This window comes from Cebus imitator, unplaced genomic scaffold (assembly GCF_001604975.1).
Source record: "Cebus imitator isolate Cc_AM_T3 unplaced genomic scaffold, Cebus_imitator-1.0 Scaffold33, whole genome shotgun sequence".
Classification (NCBI taxonomy): domain Eukaryota; kingdom Metazoa; phylum Chordata; class Mammalia; order Primates; family Cebidae; genus Cebus; species Cebus imitator.
Genome location: NW_016107348.1, coordinates 1,023,774 through 1,035,232, shown reverse-complemented (window position 1 = coordinate 1,035,232; position 11,459 = coordinate 1,023,774). Strand labels below are relative to the sequence as shown.

The window sequence follows — 11,459 nt, the reverse complement described above, 5'->3', positions numbered from 1 at the left end:
AAAAAAAAAAAAAAACAAAAAAAAAACTGGCATATGAGTATTTATATTTCATTTCCCAAATTTAGTGTTCATGAAAAAGTAACCAGTTATTTGAAATAGCACTTACTCAAGAAACTTTGATAGGAGAAAAACAGTGGGCTTGAGGGTCAAACTAAACAGTTCCACCACCAAATCTAGCCCCCACTGACTATATACCCTTGAGAAAAATCACTTCTCTTTTGGAGCCTGTTTCCTAATCTGTCAAATAAAAAAATCCAACCTTGTGAATGTTTGTCCATGTTTGTTTGAATATGTTGGGATGAACCAGATTGGACTTGATTCTCTCCAATATCCCTAAAAGTCTAATATGATTTCACTAAACTAATACTTTCATATTCACAATGACAGCTAAATGTGATTAATACAGCATAAACCAAATTCTTCATAAACATGAACATAACACCTACATGCAGATATTATCCACAAATAAGCCCAATAGAACATTTTTTCTTTTTTGAGCTACATTCAAAATTATAAAGCAAAATCCTAACACATTCTTAAAGAGTACTTTTTCATTCTCTAAGTATTTAATATCAACTAATTGTTTTCTCAATAATTTTAATTACAGCTACTTACCAGATTTAGCAGTTCTTTCTCTTCCACCTCTGTCACTTGATGCTGTTCTTCGCTCTTTTTGTTCCATTCTGGGTGCAGGTCCCAGAATCTTCTTTACTAATTTTTGTCCATCTCGCCAAGAAGATGTACTTATAAGATGACTACCACCTAAAAAAAAAATACATTGCACTGAATTTAAAATTTAAATTTTAATTCTAAGAAGTATATTGACTCAACCATACAGGTTTTATTATTAATCTAATGCTCATCTGCCAAGGTCAAAAGATTTACAGTACAATGATATTTTTAAACTTTAAGCACCCCAAGTCAGTTAACCATTTGTTTATATCTTGATTTACCCAAACATCTGAAATAAGTGTAAAATGCTTTGAAAGTTAAGTGCCAAATAATGATTCTTAAACCTCAACAACTAAGGCAGAAGACCAGCCTGGCCAATGTAGCCAAACCCCATCTGTACTAAATCTACAAAAAATTAGCCAGGAGTGAGTGGTGGTGGGCACCTGTAATCCCAGGTACTAGGAAGGCTGAGACAGGAGAATCGCTTGAACCCAGGAAGCAGAGGTTGCAATGAGCCAAGATCACATCCCACCACATTCCAGCCTGGGCAACAGAGCAAAACTCCATCTCAAAAAAAAAAAAAAAAAAAAAAGAACTAAGGCAGCAAATTTGACACAACAAAAATATGTCTTATCATACAAGTGTTTGGTTTGCTGGAAAAAAAAAGTCGAAGAACATGTAAAAAATTTTGAGGAAATATATTACAGGGTTAACAGTGATTACTTTTGAAGGGGGATGATACTACAGGAACCTTCACATTATATTTTATAGGTATGTACCAAAAGTACATACTACTTTTCTATGTACAAAACAATAACATTTAAAAAGTACAATCATTTTAAATGGCCCTCATCATAAAAATTCATAAAAAAATAAGTGTGTTTCAATAAATACAGCTGTTTACCAGGAGAAAAAAAAAGATTTTTATCGACTAGCTTTGGACTCTAAGAAACTAAAAATTAAGCAATCACCTCAAAATAGACAGTGACTTAAAAAAAAACAATGAAATAAAAGACTTTTCAAAATAGAAACTAAAAAATAAACATGGAATAAGTGTTTAAATGCAAAGTAATATAAGAAATAGAGGCCGGGCATGGTAGCTCATGCCTGTAATCCCAGCACCTTGAGAAGCTGAGGCAGGAGGACTGCTTGGGGCCAGGAGTTCGAATCCAGCTTGGGAAACATAACAAGACCCTGTCTCTACAAATAATTAAGATTAAAAAAAATTAGCTGGGTACAGTGATGCGCGTTTGTAGTTCCAGCTACTCAGGAGGCTGAAGTGGGAGGATCACTTGAACCTAGGAGTTCAAGGATGCAGTCAGCTATGATCATGCCACTGCATTCCAGCCTGGGCAACTGAGTGAAATGGAAAAGAAAGAAAAGAAAGGAAAGAAGGGAAGGAAGGGAAGGAAGGGAAGGAAGGGAAAGAAGGGGAAGAGGGAAAGAAGGGAAAGAAGGAAAGAAGGAAAGGAAGGAAAGGAAGGAAGGGAAAGGGAAGGAAGGAAACGGAGGGAGGGAGGGAGGGAGGGAAGGAAGGAAGGAAGGAAGGAAGGAGGGAAGGAAGGAAACAAAACGAGAAAAGAAAATAAAGGAACAGAACACAAAAAAAGAAAGAAAATGAAGGAATAAATAGAATGACAATGAAAATAATGTAGTAGCACTTCAAGTCTAATTAAATTATTTTAATCATTTTTACATTAATAGCCAATGCTGGTAAAATTATAATAAAATCATTCTGCTTATATATTACTTGTTGAAATATAATTGGGCATAGTTTCTTTAAAAAAAAAAAACAAAAACAAAAACAGCAAACATGGGATTACGTGTCCAGGGACCCCAACAGTATTCATTCCCCTTGATCAATAATCCAATAAACAGAAATTTATACAATATAAATAATCTAAAAGAAAGAAAAAAATAAATGAAAATGTTGACTGTATCATTTTTATAGTATCAGAAGTAAATAAATACTGAAGAATGTGAACAGTTACTGTTTCTACATAGAATATTGTATGACCATTACAAATGACAATTTTCATAAGAAACAATAGAAATGTTCTTGTGAAAAGATGCTAACAAAAAAATGAAATTTTACATATACAAAAAATGTGTATATACAGTGAATACCATCACATACTATAACGATTTTAAAGTGAATATAAGGAAACATACAGAATAATACTAGTTCTTTATTGAAGTCTGGATTGTGAGTTTATCTGTTTTCTTCTATTTTTCCAACTGTCTGTGATGCTATTTTATTGTCGTTATAATAAAAGACATTCCATTTAGAGTTTCCTTAAAAAGGGCTTTAATTTACAAGTTTAAACGGAAGTATCATTTTAGTAAAAACATCAGTTATAAAAAGGTGTGTTATAATGTGTGCTGTTTACTTTATAAATGTTTTTGCACCTTGTTATTAACCTTATACAGTCTATCTAAAATATTTAAAGAGTTTTAAGTACATTGCTCAATCTATTTATAAGAAACTTTATGCTCTTACGTAAAATGAGAGAACAGACTTCTCTTTAATTTCAGCCTGATTTTCTGAATCAAAAACAAGCAACCATGAATACACTGGGTAGTTATTTATAAATGTTGGCATCTGAATATGCTGAGTAGTTATTTCTAAATGCTAACTTTCTGGAACAGTTACACAGAGTCATTGGTTAAAAAAAAAAACAGGATTTTCACTACATAAACTATTAATACAGCTTTAGCACATTTAATGACTCTCTAGCTCATTGTCACAGTGCATACATGAGAACTGGCCTACCACAAAACTGGATGAATACAATCCAATATTAGCATTCATAAGTATTAGTGGTTCCTGTGCTTCATTTCAAACTATGCCTCCGGCAACAGTATTACATAATGTTAATAATGACACATGAAACATAATACTTTTTAAAAATGTAATTATTGGCTGGGCATGATGGCTCACACCAGTAATTCCAACACTTTGGGAGGCTAAGGTAGATGGATTGCTTGAGGCCAGGAGTTCAAGACCAGCCTGGCCAACATGGCAAAACACTGTCTCTACTAAAAACACAAAAATTAACTGGGCATGGTGGCACATGCCTGTAATCCCAGCTACTCGGGAGGCTGAAACACAAGAATCACTTGAACCTAAAAGGCAAAGGTTGTAGTGAGCCAAGACTGTGCCACTGTACACCAGCTTGGGTGACAGAGCAAGACTCTGTCTCAAAAATAAGTAAATAAATAAAATATAATTGTTAATGCTCAGATAACTTGTTTATTGTAACATTTTATTTTTTTATCTGTATATAGCCAGTGTCACTCTGACACCTAAAGTTAACAATGAGTGTCACAAAATGTGTTACCTGCCATTCTATTGATTCTGTTTGACTGGAAAAACAATCAAAAACCAGTACCCTGTCAGTTCTGCCCTGACATTCTCATAATACCTCGTGACCTCTTACTGCAGCACTCATCATACTTTATTATAACAACGTATCTACTACTTCCTGACAAGACTATAAGCTCCATGAAGGCAGGGGCTAGACGCATCTTGCTTATCAATATATTGTCTAAGTTTAGTACAGAACAGTGCCTCACATAACAAATGCTCAAAAATATTAATACTTGTATAATGAATTAATTAATTTAGAATGTCTCCAGACCAAAAGTGACAGGTCCCAACTTTCTCCATTCTCTTGGCCCAAATTACTGAGATGAATATGACATTCCAAATAGCCATTTTCAATATAGGCAGAAATAATAATTACTATTATTAATGGAGTCATACTAACAGTAGAGTGCTTATCATATACCAGGCATTATAATGAGTGCTTTTGGGTATTCACTCCTAGTTCTCACAACAACCCTGTGGGATAAATAATACTGCTTTCCCACTTTACATATGGGAAAACCAAGGAACACTAAAATTAGCTCATTTACCAAAGGAACAAAGCTAGTTACAAATCTGGGCACTTTGGATGAGGGCCAAAATGTCATGGAACTAGAGAATTCTTATTTCCATTCCTGAGCTATTCAGAGTTCCACCTGACCAATACTGGTATGAAACATCATAGTTCTGACGTGCAAAATTTATTTTTTGAGAATAAGTCAAAGGAACTGGTGACAGTCAGAAACAATCCCCTTGTATAGAAAAGTTCACCACATAAAAATTACCTTTAATCTGGTTAACTTATATTAAAAATAATCATAGAAAAAAATTGAGGGGATCACAGATGTGTTCAGTATCTTGATGAACATATGGTGAACAAATGGTTTCATGGATGTATAAAACTATGAAAATGTATCAAACTATATATTCTAAATATGTCCAGTTTATGTCAATTACACCTTAACCACACACACACACACACACACACACACACACACACACACTGATACATAAATGTATTAAATTTTTATATGTGCCAAACAATGAGAATATTTGCTAACAGTAATATGTAACTTTATATGAGGATGGATTAAAGACTTAAATGTAATTCCTAAAACCATAAAAGCCCTAGAAGAAAACCTAAGCAACACCATTCAGGACATAGGTATGAACAAAGACTTCATGATTAAAACACCAAAAGCAATGGCAACAAAAACCACAGTTGACAAATGAGATCTACCTCAACTAGGGAACTTCTGCACAGCAAAATAAACTATCATCAGAGTGAACAGGCAACCTATAGAATGAGAGAAAATTTTTGAAATCTATCCATCTGACAAGGGCTAACAACATCCAGAATCTACAAGGAACTAAAAACAAATTTACAAGAAAAAAAACAACCCCATCAAAAAGTGGGCAAAGAATATGAACAGACACTTCTCAAAAGAAGATATTTATGCAGCCAACAAACATATGAAAAAAAGCTCATCATCACTGGTCATTAGAGAAAGGCATGCCAGTTAGAATGGCGATCATTAAAAAGTCAGGAAACAACAGATGCTGGAGAGGATGTGGAGAAAAAGAAATGCTTCTCTACACTGTTGGTGGGAGTGTAAATTAGTTCAACCATTGTGGAAGACAGTGTGGCAATTCCTCAAGGATCTAGAACCAGAAATGACATTTGATCCAGCAATCCCATACTGGGTAGGTAACCAAAGGATTAGAAATCATTCTACTATAAAGACACAGGCACATGTATATTTATTGCAGCACTCTTCACAATAGCCAGACTTGGAACCAACCCAAATGCCCATTAATGACAGGCTGGATAAAGAAAATGTAGCACATATATACCATGAAATACTATGCAGTCATATAAAATGATGAGTTTATGCCCTTTGCAGGGACATGGATGAAGCTGGAAACCATCATTCTCAGCAAACTAAGGCAGGAACAGAAAACCAAACATCGCATGTTCTCACTCATAAGTAGGAGTTGAACAATGAAAACACATGAACACAGGGAGGGGAACATCACACACCAGGGCCCGTTGGGGGACGGGGGCTAGAGGAGGGATAGCATTAGGAGAAATACCTAATGTAGATGACGGGTTCATGATGTGCAGCAAAGCACCATGGCATGTGTACACCTATGCAACAAGCCTGCACGTTCTGCACATGTATTCCAAAACTTAAAGTATAATTACAAAAAAAAATTTTTTTTTAAAAAGGGATGGACATGTTATTGAGAAAACTAACCTGTTTTGCATTCTGTACTTGATAACTGTGCTACTTTTTGGACTTTTCGTACTGGCTTGACTACTTTCTTCTCTTTACTTTTTTCGGCAGGTTTCTCCTTTACAGAAACATCATCTGAAATACAGAAACATTTACAGCAAATATAACAATGATTCTCACTCACTTATCCTCCCCCCACCATAGGAAAAATCAGTATAAAGTATATGCTGCAGGTAGGGAAAAAGAAACCTACATTGAGGCTATTTCTACAGCCTGTATAATACCAACATCAACTCCTTATATGGAAAAAAGGATGTGGAAAAATCTAAAGATTACCACTACTCCACTGCTGGGTTCCAATTCTTTGTTATTTATTTATTCTTCTAGGAAACTCTTGAGAAATTTACCTAGTTTCACAAAAGATTTCCAAGTCAGGATCACTGCATTTTATAGAATCTCAGAGGTGAACACTCTCACAGATTCCTATCTCATTTAGAAATTTCTATATAAAAACTTTACAAGATACTCAATATAATATTATTAAATTAGGGTCTCTTTATGATAATGCTAGTGAAACATATAAAGTATTTTATATGTACATTATTACTCACTACTTTTTAAAAAATCCAACTTGCAGAAATACACTGATTACACACGTTAAGTTTCAAAAATTAGCCTCAATTACGGATCAGAATAAATGTGGTTTAAAATATAGGTGGAGTTCTGCATTCTGGACAGAGTGGAAGTAAGTATAAGTAAAGACCTTAAAGCAGGAGCATACCTAGTACCTAAAAAAAAAGCAAGCAGGTCAGTGTGAGGGAGAATAATAGGAACTAAGGTCAGAGACATAACTAAGGGCTAGATCCTGTAGGGCTATGTAGGCCATTGTAAGAATTTCAGATTTTACTCAAGAGTGAGATGGAAGGTTGTTAAGAGATTATGAACAAAGGAGCAACACGATCCAAATTAAATTTTAGCAAGCTGTGATGACAATAGACTCATTAGAAGAAGAGCAGATAGAGGGAGACCAGAGACGAGACTAACAGAGTAATCCAGATAAGAAACTGATGGTGGCTTTGATCTAGGCGGAGGTGAGAGAGGTGGTGAAAGTGACTATATTCTAAGTATATTTCGGACAATATTACATACAAAATATGAGATGAGGGTGTGATATTCAAGAATGACAAGATTTGGAACAATTATAGGGATAGAATTAACTAACATGGAGACACTACCAGAGCAACAGGTTTAAGGGGTATAACATGACCACATTTATTTAGTTAGTTCCATTTTGGATATATTAAGGTTGAGAGATCTATTATACAACCAAGGGGAGATATGGAAGTAGCAGCTGCATATAAGTGAGTTCAGAGGGAAAGTGTGGGCTAAAGACATTATTGTGGGAATCATTAGCAACAGAGAACATTTAAAGCCATGAGACTAGATAAATCTGCCTTGTATGCATATAGATAAGTGTAAAAAAAAAATAAAGAAATAAAGAAGGAAAAATAGGGTGAGTAGAAGGAGGGGGACTGGAAAGAGAGAAAATGAAAGAAAGGGAAGAAAAGGAAGGGGTAAGGAATGAAAAAAAAATTTTTTTTTTAAGAGAGAGAGGAGAAAGAAAGCAAGCCAACCTGCCTGCCTGCCCAAGCACTGAGGACTGAGGCCGGGGCATCCATATGATTAGGAAAAAAAACAACTGAAAAAGAATAGACTTATGAGAAAAACCAGATACTTATAGTATTCTAGATGTCAAGCGAACAGTTTCAAAGAAGTGATCGATCATGCTGCTGAGAGATCAAGATAACGAATTAGTATTAAATATTGCATTTAGCAATGTGGAAGTCATTGATGATCTTTTTTTTTTTCTCTTTTTTGAGACAGAGTCTCACTCTGTCGCCAGGCTGGAGTGCAGTGGTACAATCTTGGTTCACTGCAACCTCGGACTCCCTGGTTCAAGCAATTCTGCCTCAGCCGCCTAAGTAGCTACCTCAGTCTCCCAAGTATTACAAGTACATGCCACTCCACCCAGCTAATTTTTGTATTTTTAGTAGAGACAGGATTTCATCGTGTTGGCCAGGATGGTCTCAATCTCCTGACCTTGTGATCTACCTGCCTCAGCCTCCCAAAGTGCTGGGATTACAGGTGTAAGCCATGGCGCCCAGCCAATGATCTTGACAAATAGGGACAAACACCTATAGAAAGAATTTAAGAGAAAGAGAGAAGACAAATTGGAGGCAATGAGCATAAAGCAACGTTTTGTGGTTTTGCTGAAAACAAGAAAGAAACAGGGCAGCAGCTGGGGAAAAGCAAGGCCAAATGAGGGGTTCTTTTACAATGGCTGCTATAACAGCATGCTATCACATGGTATGTTGATGAGCATGATCTGGTAGAGGGAAAACTTGATGATGCAAAAAAAAAAAAAAAAGGAAATAAGGCTGAAGTAACATCTTTAAATACACAAGATCAAATGGAATCTAAAAGGCAAGTAGATGGGTTAGTCTTGGCTAGGAACATCACAGTTCATCTACCATAACAAAAGAGAACGCAGAATGTAAAAGTCTTTTGACATATTCTACTAGTCTATAATGATACTATCTTATCAGGTATATTGTTATTATTCCTATTTCACAGATGAGAAAACCAAGAAAAGGAAGTTATGTAACATAGCTAATAAGCGGCAGAGCCAGAACTGGAACCCTTGAAAGCTGACTCCAAAATCTCTGCCCTTAACAATTGCATTATTCTTCCTTTCCACATGAGAAAAAATTTCTGAACAGAGTGTTGTATAATAATAGCAAGAAAACTGGACTGGACACTTAATGCCACAGAAATGTATTACCAGAAGCTTTATGAGGGCTTACTATAAAAACCTCAATTTTAGAATCAGAGTTAGTTTTGAATCTTGGCTTCAATTCTCAACTACTCTATCCAACCCTAAGAAAATTACTCTTTGAACCTCTATTTCTTCAGCTGTAAGAACTACAAAACACCGGTTGGGTGCGGTGGCTCACGCCTGTAATCCCAGCACTTTGGGAGGCTGAGGCAGGCAGGTAACGAGGTCAGGATATCTCGACCACCTAGGCCAACATGGTGAAACTCTGTCTCCACTAAAAAATACAAAAAAAGGGCTGGGTGTGGTGGTGCATGCCTGTAGTCCCAGGTATTTGGGAGGCTGAGGCAGGGCAACTGCTTGACCTTGGGAGGCAGAGATTGCAGTGAGACCAGATCATGCCACTATACTCCAGTCTGGCAACAGAGTGAGACTCCATCTCAAAAAAAAAAAAAAAAAAAAGCAAAAGACCACTCAGCATCTTGCCCAAGCTCATACTATTCGGTAGGTGGTACTATTATTAGTATAACCTTCCTATTACCCTCTTTCAGTCTTCCATGGGTTCCTCTTATTTCTAATTCCTAACTTAATCCCTTCCTATCATACTTTTTTTTTTTTGTATCTTGCTCTCATATAAATATCTTATCTGCTGCCTCCCAAATTGCTTATTACTTCAAAGATCTCAGACACCTAAGCAGAGGTAAACTTCAACTAAATTTTGCTACGTTTCCTTCAAATCAAGCAGTCCCAACTCTGAAAGTCCCTCAGTTTAAAAATAGCCTAGTTTCTGTCTCATTAATCATGTAGGCTAATTTTAACCCTGGAGCTGAGCCTAGAGGCTAAGAGAGCCTTATGTCTCAAACCACCACAGCTTCAGTATACCAGGCAGTTAGAGAAAGAAAATATTGTTAGTTTGGTGACAATTTTATGTGTAAATATTACAAATTGCACAGCATGTATGACAAAATACTCAAAACATAAGAAAGCTCTATTCTCACCTGCAAAGTGAAGTGCTAAGTCTCGATACAGTTCTCTACTCATGTTTTGAAACTCAGCCTCCTGCCACACTTTCCCGTCAGGTGTTCGAATCTTGGTCTCTGAAGGGTTGAAACCTAATACATATCAGTAATACAGGACATTCTTATCAAAGTTGCTGTATAAGTTTTGTTTGTTATACTTTTTGAAGTGATATATAATTGACGAACATAAAATTAACTCTTTTAAGTGTACAATTCAGTGGTTTACAGTATATTCACAAAACTGCACAGCTATTGTCATTATCTACACCCTCAAAGAAACCCTATACCTATTAGCAGTGACTCGTCATATGATCCTCTCCTCCCCTGGAAACTACTAATCTACTTTCTATCTTTATGGATTTTCCTATTCTGGACCTTTCATATAAACCAAATCATATAACATGTGGTCTTTTATGAGTTATTGTTATCTGACTTTGCATAATGTTTTCAAGGTTCACCCATCATGTAACATGTATCAGGGATTTATTCCTTTTTATTGCCAAGTGATATTCCATTGTATGAATATACCAATACTTTATCCATTCATCAGCCAATAGACATTTGGGTTTTTTCTACTTTTTGGCTATTATCAAAAGTGCTGCTATAAACATTCTTGTGTAAGTTTTTGTGTAGACGTTTTAAATTCCCTTGGGTATCATATCTAGAAGTAGAATTTCTGGGTCATACAGTAACTCTATGTTTAACTTATTGAGGAAATATCAAATTGCATTTTACTTATTTTACCTTATCTATCTTATTTCATTTTATTTTATTTTTTGAGACAGAGTCTCAATGTGTCACCCAGGCTGGAGTACAATGGCTGACACAATCTTGGCTCACTGTAACCTCCGCCACCTGGATTCAAGCGATTTTCCTGCCTCAGCTTCCTGAGTAGCTGGGACTACAGGCATACACCAACCATTCTCAGGTAATTTTTGTATTTTTATTAGAGACGGAGTTTCAACGTGTTGGCCAGGCTAGTCTCAAACTCCTGACCTTAAGTAATCCACCCGCCTTGGTCCCCCAAAACGCTGAATTACAGGCATGAGCTACTGCACCTAGTCTACCAAACTGTTTTCTAAAGCAGCTGTACCATTTCACATTCTCACCAGCAATGCACCAGGGTCCCAATTTTTCCACATCCTTGCCAATACTTATTGTATAACCACCCCAGTGGGCATAAAGTAGTACTTCATTGTGGTTTTGATTCATATTTCTCTAATAACTAATGATGTTGAGCAGCTTTTATAAGTTTTTAAAAGAGGAATGCATATTCTATGATACTTAGTAATGAGTAAAATGAAAGAACAAAAAAAAAAAAAAAAAAAAAA

General features: G+C 35.8%; 1 protein-coding gene across 1 annotated transcript in view; it reads right to left on the bottom strand.

Moving 5' to 3' along the window:
- CEP350 (centrosomal protein 350) overlaps positions 1–11,459 on the bottom strand; it is a 151,046-nt gene that overhangs the window by 98,816 nt on the left and 40,771 nt on the right. Inside the window, exons 7-9 of the mRNA XM_037737047.1 lie at positions 10,108–10,221; positions 6,298–6,411; positions 616–762 (exon numbers count right to left, since the gene is read on the bottom strand). Of these exons, the coding sequence (XP_037592975.1) occupies positions 616–762; positions 6,298–6,411; positions 10,108–10,221 (375 nt within the window). The remainder of the gene's footprint in view (positions 1–615; positions 763–6,297; positions 6,412–10,107; positions 10,222–11,459) is intronic.